At 39.9% G+C, this 27,076-nt stretch overlaps 1 protein-coding gene across 3 annotated transcripts in view; it reads right to left on the reverse strand.

Moving 5' to 3' along the window:
• Positions 1-27,076, reverse strand: part of glu (structural maintenance of chromosomes 4-like protein gluon) — a 429,361-nt gene that overhangs the window by 159,606 nt on the left and 242,679 nt on the right. For all 3 annotated transcript variants that reach the window (XM_070083815.1, XM_070083816.1, XM_070083817.1), the window contains 2 exons: positions 25,850-26,023; positions 7,829-8,020 (listed from right to left, as the gene is read on the reverse strand). In XM_070083815.1, coding sequence (XP_069939916.1) covers positions 7,829-8,020; positions 25,850-26,023 — 366 coding nt within the window. The remainder of the gene's footprint in view (positions 1-7,828; positions 8,021-25,849; positions 26,024-27,076) is intronic.

Raw genomic sequence — 27,076 nt, forward strand, 5'->3', positions numbered from 1 at the left:
ATCAGAATTTTTTTTTTCGTTTTATTACCTTCACAATTTTTTTTTTTTTAATAAGTCGGCCGTCTCCCACCGAGGCTGGGTGACCCAAAAAAAAAGAAAATCCCCAAAACGAAAATACATTCATCATCATTCAACACTTTCAATTCACTCACATATAATCACTGTTTTTGCAGAGGTGCTCAGAACACAGCAGTTTAGAAGCATATACTCATAAAGATACACGACATATCCCTCCTTTAGAGTGCAGGCATTGTATTTCTCATTTCCAGGACTCAAGTCCGGCTATAAAAAAATAACCAGTTTCCCTGAATCTCTTCACTAAATATTACCCTGCTCACACTCCAACAGATCGTCAGGTCCCAAATACCATTCGTCTCCATTCACTCCTATCGAACACGCTCATGCACGCCTGCTGGAGGTCCAAGCCCCTCGCCCACAAAACCTCTCTTACCCTTTCCTTCTAACCTTTTCGAGGACAACCCCTACCCCGCCTTCCTTCCCCAACAGATTTATGCACTCTCCATGTCATTCTACTTTGATCCATTCTCTCTAAATGACCAAACCACCTCAACAACCCCTCTTCGGCCCTCTGACTAATACTTTTATTAACTCCACACCTTCTCCTAATTTCCACACTCTGAATTTTCCGCATAATATTTACACCACATATTGCCTTTAGACAGGACATCTCCACTGCCTCCAACTGCCTCCTTGCTGCTGCATTCACAACCCAAGCTTCACACCCATATAAGAGTGTTGGTACTACTATACTTTCATACATTCCTTTCTTTGCCTCCACAGATAATGATTTTTGTCTCCACATATACCTTAATGCACCACTCACCTTTTTTCCCTCATCAATTCTATGATTAACCTCATCCTTCATAAATCCGCCGACACGTCAACTCCCAAGTATTATCTGAAAACATTCACTTCTTCCATACTCCTCCTCCTCCTCAATTTGATATCCATTTTTTCTTTATCTAAATCATTTGATACCCTCATCGCCTTACTCTTTTCTATGTTCACTTTCAACTTTCTACCTTTACACACACTCCCAAACTCATCCACTAACCTTTGCAATTTTCCTTTAGAATCTCCCATAAGCACAGTATTATCAGCAAAAAACAACTGTGTCAATTCCCATTTTGTATTTAATTCCCCATAATTTAATCCCACCCCTCTCCCGAACACTCTAGCACTTACCTCTTTTACAACCCCATCTATAAATATATTTAACAACCATGGTGACATTACACATCCCTGTCTAAGACCTACTTTTACGAGAAGTAGTCTCCCTCTCTTCAACAAACCCTAACCTGAGCCTCACTATCCTCATAAAAAATCTTTACAGCATTTAGTAACTTACCAACTATTCCATATACTTGCAACATCTGCCACATTGCTCCCCTATCCACTCTATCATATGCCTTTTCTAAATTCATAAATGCAATAAAAACTTCCCTACCTTTATCTAAATACTGTTCACATATATGTTTCAATGTAAACACTTGATCTACACATCCCCTACCCACTCTGAAACCTCCTTGCTCATCCGCAATCCTACATTCTGTCTTACCTCTAATTCTTTCAATTATAACCCTACCATACACTTTTCCTGGTATACTGAGTGAACTTATTCCTCTATAATTTTTACAATCTCTTTTGTCCCCCTGCCCTTTATATAAAGGGACCATACATGCTCTCTGCCAATCCCTAGGTACCTTCCCCTCTTTCAAACATTTATTAACCCTTTCAGGGTCCGTCCCGTAGATCTACGGCTTTATGGTGAGTGTCCAAACCGTAGATCTACGCCAAAATTCTAGCGCCATCAAATTTAGCGCGAAAGCGCTCATAGGCCTACATATGAGAGAATGGGTCTGCGCCGTGGGTGTGCACCATAAACAAAAAATCTAGGCGCCTGCATAGCATTATGGGAACGCCGGCTCAGTCACCCTTGTTCACCATGCCTCGTCGCAAGTCAGCTCTCACTCCCCGGAAAATTGGGACTCTCCTCTTCCCGTCTGATAGTTCTGACACTGATGGAAGTGGAAATGAAGACGAATTCTACGGCTTTGATAAGTTAGTGACCGAAAATAATGACCAGGATATCGATAATAGTGCAGAAAACCCCGACGATCCTCGACCTTCTACCTCTGGTGTGGGCACTCGTGACTCACGGTCGGGTGTTCCTAAACGTAAGAGAAAACTAATATTTTCGCGTGGCCAGGCCTCTGACTTCAGTAATGACGATGATTCTGACGTGGATTGTGATATTATTGCGCTCGACGATCATTCGAGTAGTGATAGTGAGGAATCATATTCACCAGTGAAGCGTCGGTATGTTCGCTGCCGCATGCGCTCGGGTAGTGTACCCTATGCTGTGCCCAGGGGACGGAGTACATCCCGGAGTACATCTCGGAGTACATCCCTTGGCCCTACACCCATTTTAGGTAGTGATAGTGATTATGATGATGTGGCTACACTTGGCATGGATGAGCCACAGGCATTAGTGGATGGTGTTAGTGGTGCTGGTGGTAGTAGTGGCACCGCCATGCGTGACTCACCGTGCCACGCGGGGACCCACGCTGCTGACTCGTCAGTTCAAGGACAAAGCGGAGCATCAGCCACCAGCCCGCCACAACCACAACCACCCGTACAACTAGCCTATGATGTCCAGTATCCACCAGAAAACCGTATGTGGGATTGGCAGCAAAATCCCAATTTTGTTCCCAAGCCTCACCACTTTGATGACTCTCAAAGTGGAATTCTACCTACCTGTCCCCTTGGAACCATGGCCAATGAACTGGAATTCTTTGAATTATTCTTTGACCAGCCATTGATGGAAATTATTGCCAGGGAAAGTAATAAGTATTTTCAGTACACCATGGCAAATACGATCTTATCACCACAGTCAAGACTACACAGGTGGAAAGAGATGACTGTTGCAGAAATGTATTTGCTTTTTGCAACAATAATGCTTATGCCTCACGTCTATAAGCATAATATAAAAGCATACTGGTCCACAGATCGGCTAATTTCTACCCCGGTCTTCAGTGAAATAATACCAGTGAACAGGTTTATCTTACTGTTACGTATGTTGCACTTCTCTGACAAAACCAGGCCTGACAGAAGTGACAGGTTATACAAGATTAGAAATGTTTTCATGTATCTCAAACAAAAGTTCAGGATATACTTTTATCCATTCAAGAATCTTGTAATTGACAAGTCTTTGATTTTGTTCAAAGGTAGACTGTCATTCAAGCAGTATATACCGAGCAAGAGGAACCGCTTTGGTATAAAACTGTTTGTACTCTGTGATTGTGACAGTGGCCTGGTGTTGGATATTGTTGTATACACGGGTAGTAAAACATTGAAAGATACCAAGATGTCATTGGGTATCTCAGGTGACGTAGTGAGAAACATGATGGCACCTTATCTTGGTAAGGGGCATACATTATATACCGATAACTGGTACACAAGCCCATTACTCAGTGATTTCATGCGAGTGAACAAGACAGATGTGTGTGGCACAGTGCGTTCTAATCGTAAACATATGCCCAGGCTCAACGCAGGTGTTCGTGGTGATGACGTGCAGGTGTTTACTGCCAATGACATCATGGCATTACGGTGGCATGACAAACGAGATGTCACATTGTTGACAACCATTCACCGTAATGAAATGCAAGACAGTGGCAAAGTTGATCGAGTGACTAATGAACGTATTCGAAAACCAGTGTCAGTGATTGATTATACACAAAACATGCGCTTGGTTGACAAGTGTGACATGCAGATTGGTTTTGTTGACTGTGTTCGTAAGAGTTACAAGTGGTACATGAAACTTTTCTTCCATCTCATGGACATTTCAATGCTCAATGCATATAATATGTACCAAATAAAGACTGGTAACAGACCACCGTATGGTGAATTTTGTTTGTCTGTTGTCAGACAACTCATAATGAAGTACCAGGTAACAACACCTGCAATACAACATGGTCCTCGAATTCCTCAGGATATACCCAAGCGTTTGAGGAGAGAAGGTGATCATTTCATAATACAGCTTCCTTCAACTCAAAAGAAATTTGCTCAGAAGAGATGCATTGTCTGTGCACAAACAAAACGACGGCAACAAAGACGCAAAGACACTCGGTTTATGTGTGAGGAATGTAAGGTGCCTCTGTGCATGGTGCCTTGTTTCAAGGAGTTCCACAAGCTCCAGCAGTTCTAAAACCATGTCCAGTGATTGTAAATATGTAAATATATGATAGAACATTAGTATTATACAATATTTGTGCATGTTTATTGTAATAAACAACAGTGGTAAACAATAATATGATAATAACTTTAGTGCGGTTATTGTGTTCAATACAGTGAGTTTATATATATCAATTATATACAGTATTGGTCTCTCAGGCCCCAAATGTTAGTAGGAATAGAAAAAAATTGGAAAAGAAAAGAAAAAACAACTAAAACAACAAAATAATATAATACGCGTATGTGGAATTCATCGATGTTGCCACCACCACATCATTTTCTATAAACTTCTTGGCACTGTATCTTGGTAAGTACTGATCAGATTCTTATTTTTTTTTGTTTTATTACCTTCACAAAAATATGCTCTTTAATTCTGTAAGAAAAATAATTTTTTTTTTTTCAAAATTTCTTGGACACTGGTGCGTGACTTCAGATTTTGGCCTTGGACCCTGAAAGGGTTAAACAAAAATACCAACCACTCCAACACTATATCCCCCCCTGCTTTTAACATTTCTGTCATGATCCCATCAGTTCCAGCTGCTTTACCCCCTTTCATTCTATGTAATGCCTCATGCACCTCCCCCGCACTCACATCCTGTTCTTCTTCACTCCTAAAAGATGGTACACCTTCCAAGCCAGTGCATGAAATTACCGATTCCCTATCTTCGTCGACATTTAAAAGTTCCTCAAAATATTCTCGCCATCTACCCAAAACCTCCATCTCCCCATCTACTAACTCCCCTACTCTGTTTTTAACTGACAAATCCATTCGTTCTCTAAGTTTTCTTAACTTGTTTAACTCACTCCAAATTTTTTTCTTATTTTCATTAAAATTTCTTGACAGTGCCTCTCCCACTCTGTCATCTGCTCTGCTTTTGCACTCTCTCACCACTCTTCACCTTTCTTTTACTCTCCATATACTCTACTCTTCTTATAACACTTCTGCTTTTTAAAAACCTCTCATAAGCTAACTTTTTCTCTTTTATCACACCCTTTACTTCTTCATTCCACCAATTACTCCTCTTTCCTCCTGCACCCACCCTCCTATACACACAAACTTCTGCCCCACATTCTAATACTGCATTTTTAAAACTATTCCAACCCTCTTAACCCCCCCCCCCCACTACTCATACTTGCACCAGCCCACCTTTCTGCCAATAGTTGCTTATATCTCACCCGAACTTCCTCCTCCCTTAGTTTATACACTTTCACTTCCCTCTTGTTTGTTGTTGCCATTTTCCTCTTTTCCCATCTACCTCTTACTCTAACTGTAGCTACAACTAAATAATGATCCGACATATCAGTTGCCCCTCTATAAACATGTACATCCTGGAGCCTACCCATCAACCTTTTATTCATCAATACATAATCTAACAAACTACTTTCATTACGTGTTATATCATATCTTGCATATTTATTTATCCTCTTCTTCATAAAATATGTATTACTTGCTACCAAACCTCTTTCTATAAATAGCTCAATTAAAGGTTCCCCATTTTCATTTACCCCTGGCACCTCAAATTTACCTACTACTCCCTCCACAACATTTTTGCCTACTTTAGCATTGAAATCCCCAACCACCATTACTCTCACACTTGGTTCAAAACTCCCCACGCATTCACTCAACATTTCCCAAAATCTCTCTCTCTCCTCTACACTTCTCCCTTCTCCAGGTGCATATATGCTTACTATAACCCACTTTTCACATCCAACCTTTATTTTACTCCATATAATCCTTGAATTAATACATTTATAGTCTCTCTTTTCCTGCCATAACTTATCCTTCAACATTATTGCTACTCCTTCTTTAGCTCTAACTCTATTTGAAACCCCTGACCTAATCCCATTTATTCCTCTCCACTGAAACTCTCCCACCCCCTTCAGCTTTGTTTCACTGAAAGCCAGGACATCCAGCTTCTTCTCATTCATAACATCCACAATCATCTCTTTCTTATCATTTGCACAACATCCACGCACATTCAGACTTCCTACTTTGACAATTTTCTTCTTCTTATTCTTTTTAGTAATTATTACAGGAAAAGGGGTTACTAGCCCATTGTTCCCGGCATTTTAGTTGACTTTTACAACACGCATGGCTCACGGAGGAAAGATTCTTATTCCACTTCCCCATGGATATAAAAGGAAAAGTAATAAGACCAAGAACTATTAAGATAAAATCAAAGAAAACTCAGATGAGTGTGTAAGAAAAAATAATTTTTTCTTTTTTTCAAAATTTCTTGGACACTGGGGAACCCCTTTCGATTTTGGCCTTGGACCCTGAAAGGGTTAAGACCTGTCTTCTCAATGCTTGACATGTCCCCCAACTTACTTGCAGAGAGTGAGGTGCAACCTTCCCTATACAGCCTCTCCTCATTTAACAACCGAGTTCCATTCCTAAGAGTAGGTCAGTAAGTGAACTGGTGGTTAAGTGAGAAGCATACTGTACTGGTAGTGGGTTTGTGTCAACCATCTTTAGATATTTTTTTAATGTCACCTTTGCATCATTTTTAAATGTTTATATGTAAAGTAAAAGGACACAAGTGCAACTAATGTGACATTTATTGTGGCAACGTTTCGCTCTCCAGGAGCTTTATCAAGCCATTACAAACAATACATGGACACAGAGGGTATATAAAGGCTCAGAGTGAGGTGAATACTAGTGAGGTACCATTTCGATGTTCACTAGTGGTAGTAGTAGTAGTAGTAGTAGTAGTGGTAGTGACAAAAGTAATACAATATGGTAGAGCAATTAATTCGTACATGAGTAAAAGGATATAAAAGCTATTACTTGGGTAACATGTACGAATTAATTGCTCTACCATATTGTATTACTTTTGTCACTACCACTACTACTACTACTACTACTACTACTAGTGAACATCGAAATGGTACCTCACTAGTATTCACCTCACTCTGAGCCTTTATATACCCTCTGTGTCCATGTATTGTTTGTAATGGCTTGATAAAGCTCCTGGAGAGCGAAACGTTGCCACAATAAATGTCACATTAGTTGCACTTGTGTCCTCTTACTTTACATATTGTCGGTAATTCTACCAACTTTATTACTAAATGTTTATAGTGGACTGTACACTGTAATAAACAGAATAGAGGAAATTAGCTCTAATATACACTACTTAGGCTTGCATATTGGTCGGAGAGCTGGTCATAACTCTGAGTAGTCAGCAAACAAGTATGTTACGTAGTCAGCAAACAAGTATGTTACTAAGTGAGGTGAGGCTATATATTCTTATTCTTATTTCACTTATGTATCTGCTGAAGAGGATCCCAGAAGGGGATCAAAATATATAGTTTCTGCCTCCATGTGGGTTATTATTGAGCACTCAGTATTATAAGTATGTTTACTGTACCTTCTTACAATATTCATGAACAACATTCAGTATTATAAGCATTTTTACTGTACCTTCTTGCAATATTTATGAACATTCAGTATTATAAGTATGTTTACTGTAAATTCTTGCAATATTCATGAACAACTGTCAGTATTACAAATATATTTACTGTACCTTCTTGCAATTTTCATGAACAGTCATTATCATATGCAAGTTTACTATACCTTCTTGCGATATTCGTGAACAACAGCCAAGTTGGGTTTTGACTGTGCCAGCTTTTCTTCCAGGATAGTAAGCTGGTATTGAAGCTTCTTGGGGTCAAGCTGATCAAGAGCTTCAGCTTCCAGGACAACTAACTCAGCATCGTCACCTTCCTCCTTGTCAATTGGAATCTCCGTCAGCTCGAGTCGACTCAGCTGCAGCAACACAGGCAATGTTTATGTACTAACATCTTCAATATTTACAGCAATGTTTTGCAAGACATTATGGGATAAAAAAATATTAATTATATACACACATGTATGTCATACACATGTTTGTCATACACACACGTCATACACACACGTCATTCACACATGCATATCACACACACACATATGTATGTTATGTATGTATGGAATGGTTGGTATTTTTGTTCAATAAATGTATGAAAGAGTGAAAGGTACGTAGGGATTGGCAGAGAGCGTGTATAGTTCTTTTATAAAAGGGAACGGAGGACAAGAGAGATTGTAAAAATTATAGAGGAATAAATGCACTGAGTCCTAAGTAATAGGTTGGTAGACAGCAACCACCCAGGGAGGTACTACCATCCTGTCAAGTGAGTGTAAAACGGAAGTCTGTAATTGTTTTACATGATAGTAGGATTGCTGGTGCTTTTTTCCGTTTCATAAACATGCAAGATTTCATGTACATCTTGCCACTTCTACTTACACTTAGATCACACTACACATGCATGTTATAGCATATAAATACACACCCCTCTGGGTTTTCTTATATTTTCTTACTAGTTCTTGTTCTTGTTTCTTTCCTCTTATCTCCATGGGAAAGTGGAACAGAATTCTTCCTCTGTAAGCCATGCGTGTCACAAGAGGCAAATAACATGCCAGGAGCAAGGGGCTAGTAACCCCTTCTCCTGTACACATTAGTGAAGTTAAAAAGAGAAACTTTCGTTTTTCTTTTTGGGCCACCCTGCCTCAGTGGAATATGGCTGGTTTGTTGAAATAAGACAGAAGAAATTTACTGAGTATACCAGGTAAAGTACAGTGGAACCTCCACTTGCAAGCGCATCCACATGCGAGTTTCTCCAAATACGAGCAGTCGCTAAATCGATTTTTTGCTTCCATACGCGAGCGAAATTTCCATAAGCGAGCAAGCCTCAAGGGAGGTTCCTTGACGCTGGTGAGGGGTTCTTGCACTTGATCTAGGGAATTGCATCTCATTTGTTTGTTTTATTTATTTTTTATTATTATTATTATTATTAACACACTGGCCGATTCCCACCAAGGCAGGGTGGCCCGAAAAAGAAAAACTTTCACCATCATTCACTCCATCACTGTCTTGCCAGAAGAGTACTTTTACTACAGTTTTTAAACTGCAACATTAACACCCCTCCTTCAGAGTGCAGGCACTGTACTTCCCATCTCCAGGACTCAAGTCCGGCCTGCCGGTTTCCCTGAATCCCTTCATAAATGTTACTTTGCTCACACTCCAACAGCACGTCAAGTATTAAAAACCATTTGTCTCCATTCACTCCTATCAAACACGCTCACGCATGCCTGCTGGAAGTCCAAGCCCCTCGCACACAAAACCTCCTTTACCCCCTCCCTCCAACCCTTCCTAGGCCGACCCCTACCCCGCCTTCCGTCCACTACAGACTGATACACTCTTGAAGTCATTCTGTTTCGCTCCATTCTCTCTCCATGTCCGAACCACCTCAACAACCCTTCCTCAGCCCTCTGGACAACAGTTTTGGTAATCCCGCACCTCCTCCTAACTTCCAAACTACGAATTCTCTGCATTATATTCACACCACACATTGCCCTCAGACATGACATCTCCACTGCCTCCAGCCTTCTCCTCGCTGCAACATTCATCACCCACGCTTCACACCCATATAAGAGCGTTGGTAAAACTATACTCTCATACATTCCCCTCTTTGCCTCCAAGGACAAAGTTCTTTGTCTCCACAGACTCCTAAGTGCACCACTCACTCTTTTTCCCTCATCAATTCTATGATTCACCTCATCTTTCATAGACCCATCCGCTGACACGTCCACTCCCAAATATCTGAATACGTTCACCTCCTCCATACTCTCTCCCTCCAATCTGATATTCAATCTTTCATCACCTAATCTTTTTGTTATCCTCATAACCTTACTCTTTCCTGTATTTACCTTTAATTTTCTTCTTTTGCACACCCTACCAAATTCATCCACCAATCTCTGCAACTTCTCTTCAGAATCTCCCAAGAGCACAGTGTCATCAGCAAAGAGCAGCTGTGACAACTCCCACTTTGTGTGTGATTCTTTATCTTTTAACTCCACGCCTCTTGCCAAGACCCTCGCATTTACTTCTCTTACAACCCCATCTATAAATATATTAAACAACCACGGTGACATCACACATCCTTGTCTAAGGCCTACTTTTACTGGGAAAAAATTTCTTTCTTTCCTACATACTCTAACTTGAGCCTCACTATCCTCGTAAAAACTCTTCACTGCTTTCAGTAACCTACCTCCTACACCATACACTTGCAACATCTGCCACATTGCCCCCCTATCCACCCTGTCATACGCCTTTTCCAAATCCATAAATGCCACAAAGACCTCTTTAGCCTTATCTAAATACTGTTCACTTATATGTTTCACTGTAAACACCTGGTCCACACACCCCCTACCTTTCCTAAAGCCTCCTTGTTCATCTGCTATCCTATTCTCCGTCTTACTCTTAATTCTTTCAATTATAACTCTACCATACACTTTACCAGGTACACTCAACAGACTTATCCCCCTATAATTTTTGCACTCTCTTTTATCCCCTTTGCCTTTATACAAAGGAACTATGCATGCTCTCTGCCAATCCCTAGGTACCTTACCCTCTTCCATACATTTATTAAATAATTGCACCAACCACTCCAAAACTATATCCCCACCTGCTTTTAACATTTCTATCTTTATCCCATCAATCCCGGCTGCCTTACCCCCTTTCATTTTACCTACTGCCTCACGAACTTCCCCCACACTCACAACTGGCTCTTCCTCACTCCTACAAGATGTTATTCCTCCTTGCCCTATACACGAAATCACAGCTTCCCTATCTTCATAAACATTTAACAATTCCTCAAAATATTCCCTCCATCTTCCCAATACCTCTAACTCTCCATTTAATAACTCTCCTCTCCTATTTTTAACTGACAAATCCATTTGTTCTCTAGGCTTTCTTAACTTGTTAATCTCACTCCAAAACTTTTTCTTATTTTCAACAAAATTTGTTGATAACATCTCACCCACTCTCTCATTTGCTCTCTTTTTACATTGCTTCACCACTCTCTTAACTTCTCTCTTTTTCTCCATATACTCTTCCCTCCTTGCATCACTTCTACTTTGTAAAAACTTCTCATATGCTAACTTTTTCTCCCTTACTACTCTCTTTACATCATCATTCCACCAATCGCTCCTCTTCCCTCCTGCACCCACTTTCCTGTAACCACAAACTTCTGCTGAACACTCTAACACTACATTTTTAAACCTACCCCATACCTCTTCGACCCCATTGCCTATGCTCTCATTAGCCCATCTATCCTCCAATAGCTGTTTATATCTTACCCTAACTGCCTCCTCAACTGTATCAAAAGCTTTACATAAATCAATGAAGATCCCCAGTGGGACTTCTTTTTTCTCTAGTGCAGTGTATATTTGTTCTAGCATGTGTATAATAGCAACAATAATATTTTTATTAGGCCTGAGTATGTTGTGGGAGATGAGGTAGGAATAGATTCGCTTATGAATTAATTTTTCAAAGATTTTAGAGAGAGGGTGTAAGTTGGATATTGGCCTATAGTTATTCAAGTCTGTTTGGTCTCCTCCTTTATGGATCGGGGTGACCCTCGCTATTTTGAGAACTGTAGGGAAGGTAGAGTATTCGATGGATTTGTTGAAGAGTGTTGCAATGATTGGTGACAGCACTTGTGACACTTTTTTGAATATAAAGGGTGGTAAGGCATTTAAATCTCCTGTCTTGTTTTTTAACGTGTTGATAATAAGGGAGACTTCTGTTGGGTTAGTCGGAGCTAGGAACAGTGTGTTCGGGCAGTTGCCAGTGAGGTAGTCATTGGGTGGGGTATTAGAGCTTGGGATTTTATTGGCAAGGTTTTTTCCTATTGTGAAGAATTCATTGAGTCTGTTTGCTGTTTCAGTTGGTGTGAGTTGGGGTTCATCTGGTTTTGTTAGTTCAATTGCGCTATTTCATGATATCTTTTTTATTCCTAGAATTTCTGATAGGGTTTTCCAGGTCTTTTTTATATCACCTTTTAAGTTGGATAATCTGTTCTCATAATACAGTTTTTTAGCCCTTCTTATAAGGCAGGTTAGGATTGACGAGTAACGTTTTGTTTGGTCTCTGGTTAAGTGACCCATTCTGTACTGTTTTTCATATTGGTGCTTTGTATTAATGGATTTGAGGATGCTGGGTGTTAGCCAGGGGCTGTTCGGTCTCTTAGCTGTCATCTGTTTAGTTTTTTAGGGCAGTGCTTGTTATAGAAGTACTGGGTCTTTTTTAGAAAATTATTAATACATTCGTCAATATCTGTATAGATTTCTAGCTCAGGTAGTAGGTTGGTAGACAGCAACCACCCAGGGAAGTACTACCGTCCTGCCAGATGACTGTGAAACAGAAACCTGTAACTGTTTTGCATGATGGTAGGATTGCTGGTTTCTTTTTCTGTCTCATAAACATGGTAGATAACAGGGATATCTTGCTACTCCTACTTACACTTTGGTCACACTTCACAGACACGCACATGCATATATATATACATACATCTAGGTTTTTCTCCTTTTTCTAAATAGCTCTTGTTCTTCTTTATTTCTTCTATTGTCCACGGGGAAGTGGAAAAGAATCTTTCCTCCGTAAGCCATGCGTGTCGTATGAGGCGACTAAAATGCCGGGAGCAATGGGCTAGTAACCCCTTCTCCTGTAGACATTTACTAAAAAAGAGAAGAAGAAAAACTTTATAAAACTGGGATGCTTGAATGTGTGTGGATGTAGTGCAGATGACAAGAAACAGATGATTGCTGATGTTATGAATGAAAAGAAGCTGGATGTCCTGGCCCTAAGCGAAACAAAGCTGAAGGGGGTAGGGGAGTTTCGGTGGGGGGAAATAAATGGAATTAAATCTGGAGTATCTGAGAGAGTTAGAGCAAAGGAAGGGGTAGCAGTAATGTTGAAGGATCAGTTATGGAAGGAGAAAAGAGAATATGAATGTGTAAATTCAAGAATTATGTGGATTAAAGTAAAGGTTGGATGCGAAAATTGGGTCATAATAAGCGTGTATGCACCTGGAAAAGAGAGGAATGTAGAGGAGAGAGAGAAATTTTGGGAGATGTTAAGTGAATGTATAGGAGCCTTTGAACCAAGTGAGAGAGTAATTGTGGTAGGCGACCTGAATGCTTTAGTAGGAGAAACTTTTAGAGAGTGTGTGGTAGGTAAGTTTGGGGTGCCAAGTGTAAATGATAATGGGAGCCCTTTGATTGAACTTTGTATAGAAAGGGGTTTAGTTATAGGTAATACATATTATAAGAAAAAGAGGATAAATAAGTATACCAGATATGATGTAAGGCGAAATAACAGTAGTTTGTTGGATTATGTATTGTTAGATAAAAGATTGTTGAGTAGACTTCAGGATGTACATGTTTATAGAGGGGCCACAGATATATCAGATCACTTTCTAGTTGTAGCTACACTGAGAGTAAAAGGTAGATGGGATACAAGGAGAATAGAAGCATCAGGGAAGAGAGAGGTGAAGGTTTATAAACTAAAAGAGGAGGCAGTCAGGGTAAGATATAAACAGCTATTGGAGGATAGATGGGCTAATGAGAGCATAGGCAATGGGGTCGAAGAGGTATGGGGTAGGTTTAAAAATGTAGTGTTAGAGTGTTCAGCAGAAGTTTGTGGTTACAGGAAAGTGGGTGCGGGAGGGAAGAGGAGCGATTGGTGGAATGATGATGTAAAGAGAGTAGTAAGGGAGAAAAAGTTAGCATATGAGAAGTTTTTACAAATTAGAAGTGATGCAAGGAGGGACGAGTATATGGAGAAAAAGAAAGAGGTTAAGAGAGTGGTGAAGCAATGTAAAAAGAGAGCAAATGAGAGTGGGTGAGAAGTTATCAACAAAGTTTGCTGAAAAATAAGAAAAAGTTTTGGAGTGAGATTAACAAGTTAAGGAAGCCTAGAGAACAAATGGATTTGTCAGTTAAAAATAGGAGAGGAGAGTTATTAAATGGAGAGTTAGAGGTATTGGGAAGATGGAGGGAATATTTTGAGGAATTGTTAAATGTTGATGAAGATAGGGAAGCTGTGATTTTGTGTATAGGGCAAGGAGGAATAACATCTTGTAGGAGTGAGGAAGAGCCAGTTGTGAGTGTGGGGGAAGTTCGTGAGGCAGTAGGTAAAATGAAAGGGGGTAAGGCAGCCAGGATTGATGGGATAAAGATAGAAATGTTAAAAGCAGGTGGGGATATAGTTTTGGAGTGGTTGGTGCAATTATTTAATAAATGTATGGAAGAGGGTAAGGTACCTAGGGATTGGCAGAGAGCATGCATAGTTCCTTTGCATAAAGGCAAAGGGGACAAAAGAGAGTGCAAAAATTATAGGGGGATAAGTCTGTTGAGTATACCTGGTAAAGTGTATGGTAGAGTTATTATTGAAAGAATTAAGAGTAAGATGGAGAATAGGATAGCAGATGAACAAGGAGGCTTAAGGAAAGGTAGGGGGTGTGTGGACCAGGTGTTTACAGTGAAACATATAAGTGAACAGTATTTAGATAAGGCTAAAGAGGTCTCTGTGGCATTTATGGATTTGGAAAAGGCATATGACAGGGTGGATAGGGGGGCAATGTGGCAGATGTTGCAGGTGTATGGTGTAGGAGGTAGGTTACTGAAAGCAGTGAAGAGTTTTTACGAGGATAGTGAGGCTCAAGTTAGAGTATGTAGGAAAGAGGGAAATTATTTCCCAGTAAAAGTAGGCCTTAGACAAGGATGTGTGATGTCACCGTGGTTGTTTAATATTTATAGATGGGGTTGTAAGAGAAGTAAATGCGAGGGTCTTGGCAAGAGGTGTGGAGTTAAAAGATAAAGAATCACACATAAAGTGGGAGTTGTCACAGTTGCTCTTTGCTGATGACACTGTGCTCTTGGGAGATTCTGAAGAGAAGTTGCAGAGATTGGTGGATGAATTTGGTAGGGTATGCAAAAGAAGAAAATTACAAGTGAATACAGGAAAGAGAAAGGTTATGAGGACAACAAAATGATTAGGTGATGAAAGATTGGATATCAGATTGGAGGGAGAGAGTATGGAGGAGGTGAATGTATTCAGATATTTGGGAGTGGACGTGTCAGCGGATGGGTCTATGAAAGATGAGGTGAATCATAGAATTGATGAGGGGAAAAGGGTGAGTGGTGCACTTAGGAGTCTTTGGAGACAAAAAACTTTGTCCTTGGAGGCAAAGAGGGGAATGTATGAGACTATAGTTTTACCAACGCTCTTATATGGGTGTGAAGCATGGGTGATGAAAGTTGCAGCGAGGAGAAGGCTGGAGGCAGTGGAGATGTCATGTCTGAGGGCAATGTGTGGTGTGAATATAATGCAGAGAATTCGTAGTTTGGAAGTTAGGAGGAGGTGCGGGATTACCAAAACTGTTGTCCAGAGGGCTGAGGAAGGGTTGTTGAGGTGGTTCGGACATGTAGAGAGAATGGAGCGAAACAGAATGACTTCAAGAGTGTATCAGTCTGTAGTGGAAGGAAGGCGGGGTAGGGGTCGGCCTAGGAAAGGTTGGAGGGAGGGGGTAAAGGAGGTTTTGTGTGCGAGGGGCTTGGACTTCCAGCAGGCATGCGTGAGCGTGTTTGATAGGAGTGAATGGAGACAAATGGTTTTTAATACTTGACGTGCTGTTGAAGTGATGATCAAATAAAGGAGCTTGGGAATATAACTGTAGGTAGTTCTTTGAAGGTAGTTCTTTAAGGTTAAAAATAAAGGAGACAATTTAAAAGGGACTAACATAAGTTGTGATGAACAAATAAAGTGGTAATCAAATAAGTGAGCTTGGGAATATGATGGCAAAATAGTGATCTCATAACACTTTAGCACCTGAGAATAGCACCTTGATTATTTTAACAATTGCGAATATATATATAAGGGACTAAATTAAGTAATGGTAAATAAAGTTAAATGGACAGATAGTCACTATGATATAATATTGATTTGTTGGACTATCTTATTGAAGCTTGGGCAATGTATGATGGGAAGATGTTTCTTAACGTACACCAAAAATGAAAGAAATCGGACCATAAATATTGGAGTTCATTTCTCAGCCATTAGCCGCCCTTTAGCGGTATTTCTGTATAGTTTTTAAGGTTGGTTCTTGTTTTTTGGGTCTCATTCGATAGAATGGAAGATATATTACAGAAATAGGCATGATTTTGATTGTTTCACGAAAAAAGTACCTTGAAATTGAGCTCGAAGTAGCAGAAATGTTCGATTCTTTGGCGATGTTCAAGAGTAAACAAATGACATCACTGCCCATTCAATTATGCAGTCATGAATGGGTTGACATTATTTAGACAATTATTACAATAATGCAGTAGTCTGCATAACAGTAAATCTTCTATTTTTTGTGTGATTAAAAATTACAAATTATTTATATTGTAATAATAATAACAATAATAAAATATTAACCCTTTCAGGGTCCAAGGCCCAAATCTGGAGTCACGCACCAGTGTCCAAGATATTTCAAAAAAAAAATTTGTTATTTTTTCTTATGAAATCGTAGAGAATCTTTTTGTGAAGGTAATAAAACAAAAAGTACGAAAATTGGTGGAAAATTGACGAAATTATGCTCTCGCGAATTTTGATGTGTCAGCGATATTTACGAATCGGCGATTTTGCCGACTTTGACTCCCATTTTAGGCCAATTACATTATTCCAATCAACCAAATTCTTAGCTATTTCACTAGTATTACTTCTATTCTATCGATTGAGCACAAGAAATCACCAAGTCAACTGTTTCAACTACAAAATAAAGTGATCGGAAATTGTTAATTTGGCCAATTTAACACAAAGTTCAAAATATTCCAATTTCAAAATAGGGTCCAGAATGAACAATGTAGGCATTCCTGGCACTAAACTAACATTTCCTCTGTTCATTAGTTATGTTTTGAGGCTTTACAAATAAATTCCATTTTGATTTTTTATTCACATAATGAATTTTTATTCACACCAAAAAATAGAAGATTTACTGTTATGCAATACTGTAATAATTGTATAAATATCATCACCATATTTGTGAATGTATATTAGACCCACCAGCTGATGTGTATTAGACGTGTGAGGTCGTTTGTTTACTCTTGAATATCGGCAAAAATTTAACATTTCCGCTACTTTGAGCTCAGTTTCAAGCCATTTCCAATGCTAAAACCAATCAAAATCATCTCTATTTCTGTGATATGTCTTCCATTCTATCAAATGAGACCAAGAAATCGCAAATACAACTATAAAAAACATACGAAAAAACACTGCAAAGTTGCTGTTTTAATCGAAAAATCATGATTTCATTTTTTTCTCTCATTATGCACAGTGTGCTGCAGGATCTGTTTTATGTGGTGCACACATACCACATAGATGTATTCTCTCATATCTAGGCCCAAATGTAAAACTCACAGTTTATCAGAGTGAGCTGAGCTCATGGCGTAGATCTACGGTTTGGACCCTGAAAGTAAAGCCGTAGATCTACGGGACGGACCCTGAAAGGGTTAATAATAATAATAATAATAATAATAATAATAATAATATGTATTTTTTTTATTATCACACTGGCCGATTCCCACCAAGGCAGGGTGGCCCGAAAAAGAAAAACTTTCACCATCATTCACTCCATCACTGTCTTGCCAGAAGGGTGCTTTACACTACAGTTTTTAAACTGCAACATTAACACCCCTCCTTCAGAGTGCAGGCACTGTACTTCCCATCTCCAGGACTCAAGTCCGGCCTGCCGGTTTCACTGAACCCCTTCATAAATGTTACTTTGCTCACACTCCAACAGCACGTCCAGTATTAAAAACCATTTGTCTCCATTCACTATCAAACACGCTCACGCATGCCTGCTGGAAGTCCAAGCCCCTCACACACAAAGCCTCCTTTACCCCCTCCCTCCAACCTTTACTAGGCCGACCCCTACCCCGCCTTCCTTCCACTACAGACTGATACACTCTTGAAGTCATTCTGTTTCGCTCCATTCTCTCTACATGTCCGAACCACCTCAACAACCCTTCCTCAGCCCTCTGGACAACACAGTTTTGGTAATCCCGCACCTCCTCCTAACTTCCAAACTACGAATTCTCTGCATTATATTCACACCACACATTGCCCTCAGACATGACATCTCCACTGCCTCCAGCCTTCTCCTCGCTGCAACATTCATCACCCATGCTTCACATCCATATAAGAGCGTTGGTAAAACTATACTCTCATACATTCCCCTCTTTGCCTCCAAGGACAAAGTTCTTTGTCTCCACAGACTCCTAAGTGCACCACTCACCCTTTTCCCATCATCAATTCTATGATTCACCTCATCTTTCATAGACCCATCTGCTGACACGTCCACTCCCAAATATCTGAATACATTCACCTCCTCCATACTCTCTCCCTCCAATCTGATATCCAATCTTTCATCACCTAATCTTTTTGTTGTCCTCATAACCTTTCTCTTTCCTGTATTCACTTTTAATTTTCTTCTTTTGCATACCCTACCAAATTCATCCACCAATCTCTGCAACTTCTCTTCAGAATCTCCCAAGAGCATAGTGTCATCAGCAAAGAGCAACTGTGACAACTCCCACTTTATGTGTGATTCTTTATCTTTTAACTCCACGCCTCTTGCCAAGACCCTCGCATTTACTTCTCTTACAACCCCATCTATAAATATATTAAACAACCACGGTGACATCACACATCCTTGTCTAAGGCCTACTTTTACTGGGAAATAATTTCCCTCTTTCCTACATACTCTAACTTGAGCCTCACTATCCTCGTAAAAACTCTTCACTGCTTTCAGTAACCTACCTCTTACACCATACACTTCCAACATCTGCCACATTGCCCCCCTATCCACCCTGTCATACGCCTTTTCCAAATCCATAAATGCCACAAAGACCTCTTTAGCCTTATCTAAATACTGTTCACTTATCTGTTTCACTGTAAACACCTGGTCCACACACCCCCTACCTTTCCTAAAGCCTCCTTGTTCATCTGCTATCCTATTCTCCATCTTACTCTTAATTCTTTCAATAACTCTACCATACACTTTACCAGGTATACTCAACAGATTTATCCCCCTATAATTTTTGCACTCTCTTTTGTCCCCTTTGCCTTTATACAAAGGAACTATGCATGCTCTCTGCCAATCCCTAGGTACCTTAGCCTATTCCATACATTTATTAAATAATTGCTCCAACCACTCCAAAACTATATCCCCGCCTGCTTTTAACATTTCTATCTTTATCCCATCAATCCCAGCTGCCTTACCCCCTCTCATTTTACCTACTGCCTCACGAACTTTCCCCACACTCACAACTGGCTCTTCCTCACTCCTACAAGATGTTATTCCTCCTTGCCCTATACATGAAATCACAGCTTCCCTATCTTCATCAACATTTAACAATTCCTCAAAATATTCCCTCCATCTTCCCAATACCTCTAACTCTCCATTTAATAACTCTCCTCTCCTATTTTTAACTGACAAATCCATTTGTTCTCTAGGCTTCCTTAACTTGTTAATCTCACTCCAAAACTTTTTCTTATTTTTCAGCAAAATTTGTTGATAACATCTCACCCACTCTCATTTGCTCTCTTTTTACATTGCTTCACCACTCTCTTAACCTCTCTCTTTTTCTCCATATACTCTTCCCTCCTTGCATCACTTCTACTTTGTAAAAACTTCTCATATGCTAACTTTTTCTCCCTTACTATTCTCTTTACATCATCATTCCACCAATCGCTCCTCTTCCCTCCTGCACCCACTTTCCTGTAACCACAAACTTCTGCTGAACACTCTAACACTACATTTTTAAACCTACCCCATACCTCTTCGACCCCATTGCCTATGCTCTCATTAGCCCATCTATCCTCCAATAGCTGTTTACATCTTACCCTAACTGCCTCCTCTTTTAGTTTATAAACCTTCACCTCTCTCTTCCCTGATGCTTCTATTCTCCTTGTATCCCATCTACCTTTTACTCTCAGTGTAGCTACAACTAGAAAGTGATCTGATATATCTGTGGCCCCTCTATAAACATGTACATCCTGAAGTCTACTCAACAGTCTTTTATCTACCAATACATAATCCAACAAACTACAGTGGACCCCCACATACCGTTGGCCTTACATAACGTTAAATCCGCATACCGATACATTTTATCGCTAAGATTTTGCCTCGCATACCGCTAAAAAACCCACTCAACGCTGTTCGTCCGAGACGCGTCTAATGTGCGACCTTAGCCAGCCTCACATGTTCCTCCGGTGGCATTGTTTACCAGCCAGCCTCCGCGGTAACATCCAAGCATACAATCGGAACATTTCGTATCATTACATTGTTTTTGGTGATTTTATCTGCAAAATAAGTGACCATGGTCCCCAAGAAAGCTTCTAGTGCCAACCCTACAGGATTAAGGGTGAGAATTACTATAGAGATGAAGAAAGAAAGAAATTGATAAGTATGAAAGTGGAGTGCGTGTCTCCGAGCTGGCCAGGTTGTATAATAAACCCCAGTCAACCATCGCTACTATTGTGGGCAACGAAAAGGCAATCAAGGAAGCTGTTCTTGCCAAAGGTTCAACTGTGTTTTCGAAACAGAGATCGCAAGTGATGGAAGATGTTGAGAGACTCTTATTGGTGTGCATAAATGAAAAAGAGATAGCAGGAGATAGCATCTCTCAAGTGATCATAAGTGAAAAGGCTAGGAAGTTGCATCAGGATTTAATTAAAAAAATGCCTGCAACTAGTGATGATGTGAGTGAATTTAAGGCCAGCAAAGGTTGGTTTGAGAGATTTAACCCTTTCAGGGTCCAAGGCCCAAATCTGGAGTCACGCACCAGTGTCCAAGATATTTCAAAAAAAAAATTTGTTATTTTTTCTTATGAAATCGTAGAGAATCTTTTTGTGAAGGTAATAAAACAAAAAGTACGAAAATTGGTGGAAAATTGACGAAATTATGCTCTCGCGAATTTTGATGTGTCAGCGATATTTACGAATCGGCGATTTTGCCGACTTTGACTCCCATTTTAGGCCAATTACATTATTCCAATCAACCAAATTCTTAGCTATTTCACTAGTATTACTTCTATTCTATCGATTGAGCACAAGAAATCGCCAAGTCAACTGTTTCAACTACAAAATAAAGTGATCGGAAATTGTTAATTTGGCCAATTTAATACAAAGTTCAAAATATTCCAATTTCAAAATAGGGTCCAGAATGAACAATGTAGGCATTCCTGGCACTAAACTAACATTTCCTCTGTTCATTAGTTATGTTTTGAGGCTTTACAAATAAATTCCATTTTGATTTTTTATTCACATAATGAATTTTTATTCACACCAAAAAATAGAAGATTTACTGTTATGCAATACTGTAATAATTGTATAAATATCATCACCATATTTGTGAATGTATATTAGACCCACCAGCTGATGTGTATTAGACGTGTGAGGTCGTTTGTTTAATCTTGAATATCGGCAAAAATTTAACATTTCCGCTACTTTGAGCTCAGTTTCAAGCCATTTCCAATGCTAAAACCAATCAAAATCATCTCTATTTCTGTAATATGTCTTCCATTCTATCAAATGAGACCAAGAAATCGCAAATACAACTATAAAAAACATACGAAAAAACACTGCAAAGTTGCTGTTTTAATCGAAAAATCATGATTTCATTTTTTTTCTCTCATTATGCACAGTGTGCTGCAGGATCTGTTTTATGTGGTGCACACATACCACATAGATGTATTATCTCATATCTAGGCCCAAATGTACCACTCACAGTTTATCAGAGTGAGCTGAGCTCATGGCGTAGATCTACGGTTTGGACCCTGAACGTAAAGCCGTAGATCTACGGGACGGACCCTGAAAGGGTTAAGAAGCATAGTGGCATACATAGTGTGATAAGGCATGGTGAGGCTGCCAGTTCGGACCACAAAGCAGCTGAAAAATATGTGCAGGAATTCAAGGAGTACATAGACAGTGAAGGACTGAAACCTGAACAAGTGTTTAATTGTGATGAAACAGGCCTGTTTTGGAAGAAAATGCCAAGCAGGACCTACATTACTCAGGAGGAAAAGGCACTCCCAGGACATAAGCCTATGAAAGACAGGCTTACTCTGTTGATGTGTTCGAATGCTAGTGGTGATTGCAAAGTTAAGCCTTTATTAGTGTATCACTCAGACACTCCCGGAGCGTTCAGGCAAAAGAATATCCTCAAGGCTAATTTGTGTGTGCTGTGGAGGGCAAACAGTAAGGCATGGGTCACTAGGGACTTTTTCTATGACTGGTTACACCATGCATTTGCCCCCATTGGTGTTAGACAATGCCCCTGGTCATCCTACAGACGTGGCAGAGCGACTTTATGGGGACATGAGGTTAATTAAGGTGAAGTTTTTGCCTCCTAATACCACTCCTCTCCTGCAGCCCATGGACCAGCAGGTTATTGCAAACTTCAAAAAACTGTACACAAAAGCTCTGTTTGAAAGGTGCTTTGTAGTGACCTCAGAAACTCAACTGACTCTAAGAGAGTTTTGGAGAGATCACTTTAATATCCTCAATTGTGTAAACCTTATAGGTAAGGCTTGGGAGGGAGTGACTAAGAGGACCTTGAACTCTGCTTGGAAGAAACTGTGGCCAGAATGTGTAGACCAAAGGGATTTTGAAGGATTTGAGGCTAACCCTGAGAGGAGTATGCTAGTTGAGGAATCAATTGTGGCATTGGGGAAGTCCTTGGGGTTGGAGGTTATTGGGGAGGATGTGGAAGAGTTGGTGGAGGAGGACAATGAAGAATTAACCACTGATGAGCTGCTAGATCAACTTCAACAGCAAGAGGCCAGACCTAAGGAAAGTGCTTCGGAGGAGGGGATAGAGAAAGTGAAGAAGTTGCCTACTACAAAGATTAAGGAAATCTGTGCAATGTGGCTGAAAGTGCAAACCTTTATGGATGAAAATCACCCTCACACAGCTATTGCAAGCCGTGCTGGTGACTATTACACTGACAATGTTGTGAAACACTTTAGGGAAGTCATAAAGGAACGAGAGGTACAGGCCACTATGGACAGATATGTTGTGCGACATAAGTCCAGTGACTCTGAAGCTGGTCCTAGTGGCATTAAAAGAAGAAGGAAAGTAACCCCAGAAAAGGACTTGACACCTCAAGTCTTAATGGAAGGGGATTCCCCTTCTAAACACTAAGACTCTCTCCTCCTCCCATCCCATCAATCATCACCAGATCTTCAATAAAGGTAAGTGTCATGTAATTGTGCATGCCTTTTTAGTTTGTGTGTATTAAAATTAATATTCATGTGGTAAAAATGTTTTTTTTTTTCATACTTTGGGGTGTCTTGCACGGATTAATTTGATTTCCATTATTTCTTATGGGGAAAATTCATCCGCATAACGATAATTTCGCATAACAATGAGCTCTCATGAACGGATTAATATCGTTAAGCGGGGGGTCCACTGTACTGTCATTTCGCCCTACATCATATCTTGTATACTTATTTATCCTCTTTTTCTTAAAATATGTATTACCTATAACTAAACCCCTTTCTATACAAAGTTCAATCAAAGAGCTCCCATTATCATTTACACCTGGCACCCCAAACTTACCTACCACACCCTCTCTAAAAGTTTCTCCTACTTTAGCATTCAGGTCCCCTACCACAATTACTCTCTCACTTGGTATAATACAGGTCCGCCATCACAAATCCGGCAATCAGTTATTCGGTTCTTTCAGTTATTCGGCACTAATTTTGGCTAGCATAATTTCAAATTTCCAGGGTCGCCACACCAACCTGCTGGTACTGTTTGGTGGTGATACTTGCTGCATAAATCATTCCAATTTCTTTTTCTCCATTTATTGTTTTAACCTGCTTACTTTTAGCCCTAGCCATGGTTCCAATGAATAAAAGAAATGCTTCTCATTATGTAAAGCACCTACACAGTACATTATCCATTAAAGATAAGGTGGCTTTGAAGCCACTGTTGGTTGCCATGAGCTCAGTCTCATGAAGCAGGAGAATATGCTTTATTATTGCGCTAATATCAACACTACAGCTTATTTGCCTATCACAATTGAGAGCCTGGCGACCCTGAAAGGGTTAATGTGCCTCAGAGTTTTTTTTAACAAGTCGGCCGTCTCCCACCGAGGCAGGGTGACCCAAAAAGAAAATACTTTCATCATTCAACACTTTCACCTCACTCACACATAATCACTGTTTTTGCAGAGGTGCTCAGAATACAACAGTTTAGAAGTATATACATATAAAGATACACAACATATCCCTCCAAACTGCCAATATCCCAAACCCCTCCTTTAAAGTGCAGGCATTGTACTTCCCATTTCCAGGACTCAAGTTATTATTATTGCTTATTATTATTATCATCATTATTAATATGGCATCCTCAATACTAATAAGACACTCTTAGTGATTTTAATGTTTACCTACATGCCAGCACAGAATGTAAGCTTATTTAGGTACAGGTACACATAATTATAAATTATCAGTGTACAAAAAATGTGAAACAACTTTAAAACACTTGAAATTTTGGAAAGTTTCCAGACATAATGGAGAGATACGATGCTCAAGGAGCTCACAGAGAATGTAAACGAACTGGGTGGGGTGTGGTGACTGTATTAGAAAGTCAGGTGGGAGGGGGGGGGGGGGGGAGTCATATAGCAAGTTTTAATCAAGATTTGAAATGTCCAGATTAGCAGAACGCTGTGAGGAGAAACACCATAAGTGGGGCCCTTCTGTATCTTCCATTCTGTTAAATGAGCCATACCACAGGCAAGGTTAGAATCTGCGATCAGAGTCATAAAACTCCAGACTGATGTGTTAGCCACTGGGCCAGCTGGATGAATCTTACTGTGGCTAGCTGGCCCAGTGGCTAACGCGTCGGTGTGGAGTTTTACGACTCTCTGATCATTGGTTCTAACCCCGTCCGTGGTATGGTTGGTTTGCAGTTGTATCATTACAATTTCGTGAGTCATATCAAACGAGACCAAGAAAACGAGAATACAACCATAAAAACCATACAAAAATACACTGCAAAGTCGCTGTTTTACACTAAAAACACTGATGCTTTTTTTCCTCTAATTATGCAATGCATGCTGCAGGATTTTTTTTATACTGCGCACATTAACCACACAGACCTATCCTCTCATGTGTAGGCCTACCAGCTTTCTCCCACCAGACTGGAAGCCACTAGAGTTTTTGTCATGTTACAGAACCTACACTGGCTTTAAAGCCGTGATATAACGGGACCGACACCAAAAGGGTTAAACTAAAAACACGGTCTCACTTTTTTTCTCATTATACACTGCGTGCTGCAGGATTTTTTTTTTATATGGTGCATACTTAGCACAAAAACCCATTCTCCCATATCTGGGCCTAAATTTGCCAGTCACAGCTTAAGTGAGTGAGCTGAGCTCATGGCATCATACTACAGGACCAACATTGGCTTCAAAGCCGTGATACAACAGGGCAGACACTGAGAGGGTTAATTATATTAACACTACCATACAATGATATTTTTTTTCCAGTGGAACAATGTTAATACAGTAGATGTAGACTTACATGTTTCTTCCAATGAAATGATGTTAATATAGTATAGTATATACAGTAACCTGTTTCTTCCAATGGAACAATGTTAATACAGCAGATGTACACTGGTGTGTTTCTTCCAATGGAACAATGTTAATACAGTAGATGTAGACTGACCTGCTTCTTCCAGTGGGACATCTTAGCCTTGTTCTCCTTGATGATGCCATCATACTTCTCCAGCTCCTGGTCAATCTCTATTTTACTGGACTTGATAGCATTCTCCTTTTTGACAAACACCTCGTGCTCAGCCTTGAGTTTGGTGACTCTCTCTCCTAACTCTAGTGCTTTATGCTGTGAAAAAGTTCAAGTATATCTTATTCCTGGCACAGAAGAAAAAATCAACAGGCCTTAATAAAAGATGAAAAAAAAAAACAGTAGAAGCTGCATATTTACCTATGATAAAGTCGATTATATCAGTAATGTAAATATTCATTTTGATTTAAACAAAAATGTTCAGTGGATGACTAGAGGAGACATGATGCAGGTGGATAGTCTTCACATTATCATGAACAAGTAAACAAGGGTGACATGATGCAGGTGGATAGTCTTCACATTATCATGAACAAGTAAACAAGGGTGACATGATGCAGGTGGATAGTCTTCACATTATCATGAACAAGTAAACAAGGGTGACATGATGCAGGTGGATAGTCTTCACATTATCATGAACAAGTAAACAAGGGTGACATGATGCAGGTGGATAGTCCTCACATGAATATGAACTAGTAAAAAAAGTTTTGTTTTTCTTATACAGTGGACCCCCGGTTAACGATATTTTTTCACTCCAGAAGTATGTTCAGGTGCCAGTACCAACCGAATTTGTTCCCATAAGAAATATTGTGAAGTAGATTAGTCCATTTCAGACCCCCAAACATACACGTACGAACGCACTTACATAAATACACTTACATAATTGGTCACATTCGGAGGTAATCGTTATGTGGGGGTCCACTGTATAATGAAAGGATGCAGTTTTCTGGGAGGACTAAGAGTAAAATAAGCAGAGCCTGATAAAATAAAAACTTATGATTTTATTTTGTGTTGAAATTGGTGACAAAATAATCACTCATCAGCAACACTGGCCATCTCCCACCAAGGCAGGTGACCCAAAAAAGAAACACTTTCACGATCATTTACTCTATCACTGTCTTCACAAAGGCACACAGATACAACAGTTTAGATATCACTCTAAACAGCATTTGAAGTGGACACACTGCACTTCCCACCTCCAGGACTCACATCTGGCTAACTGGCTTCCCTGAATACCTTCACAAAATATTATCCAGCTCATACTGCAACAGCTCGTCAAGTCCCAAAAGCAATTCGTTTCCAATCCTATCTAAC

This window comes from Cherax quadricarinatus, chromosome 10, assembly GCF_038502225.1.
Source record: "Cherax quadricarinatus isolate ZL_2023a chromosome 10, ASM3850222v1, whole genome shotgun sequence".
NCBI lineage: Eukaryota > Metazoa > Arthropoda > Malacostraca > Decapoda > Parastacidae > Cherax > Cherax quadricarinatus.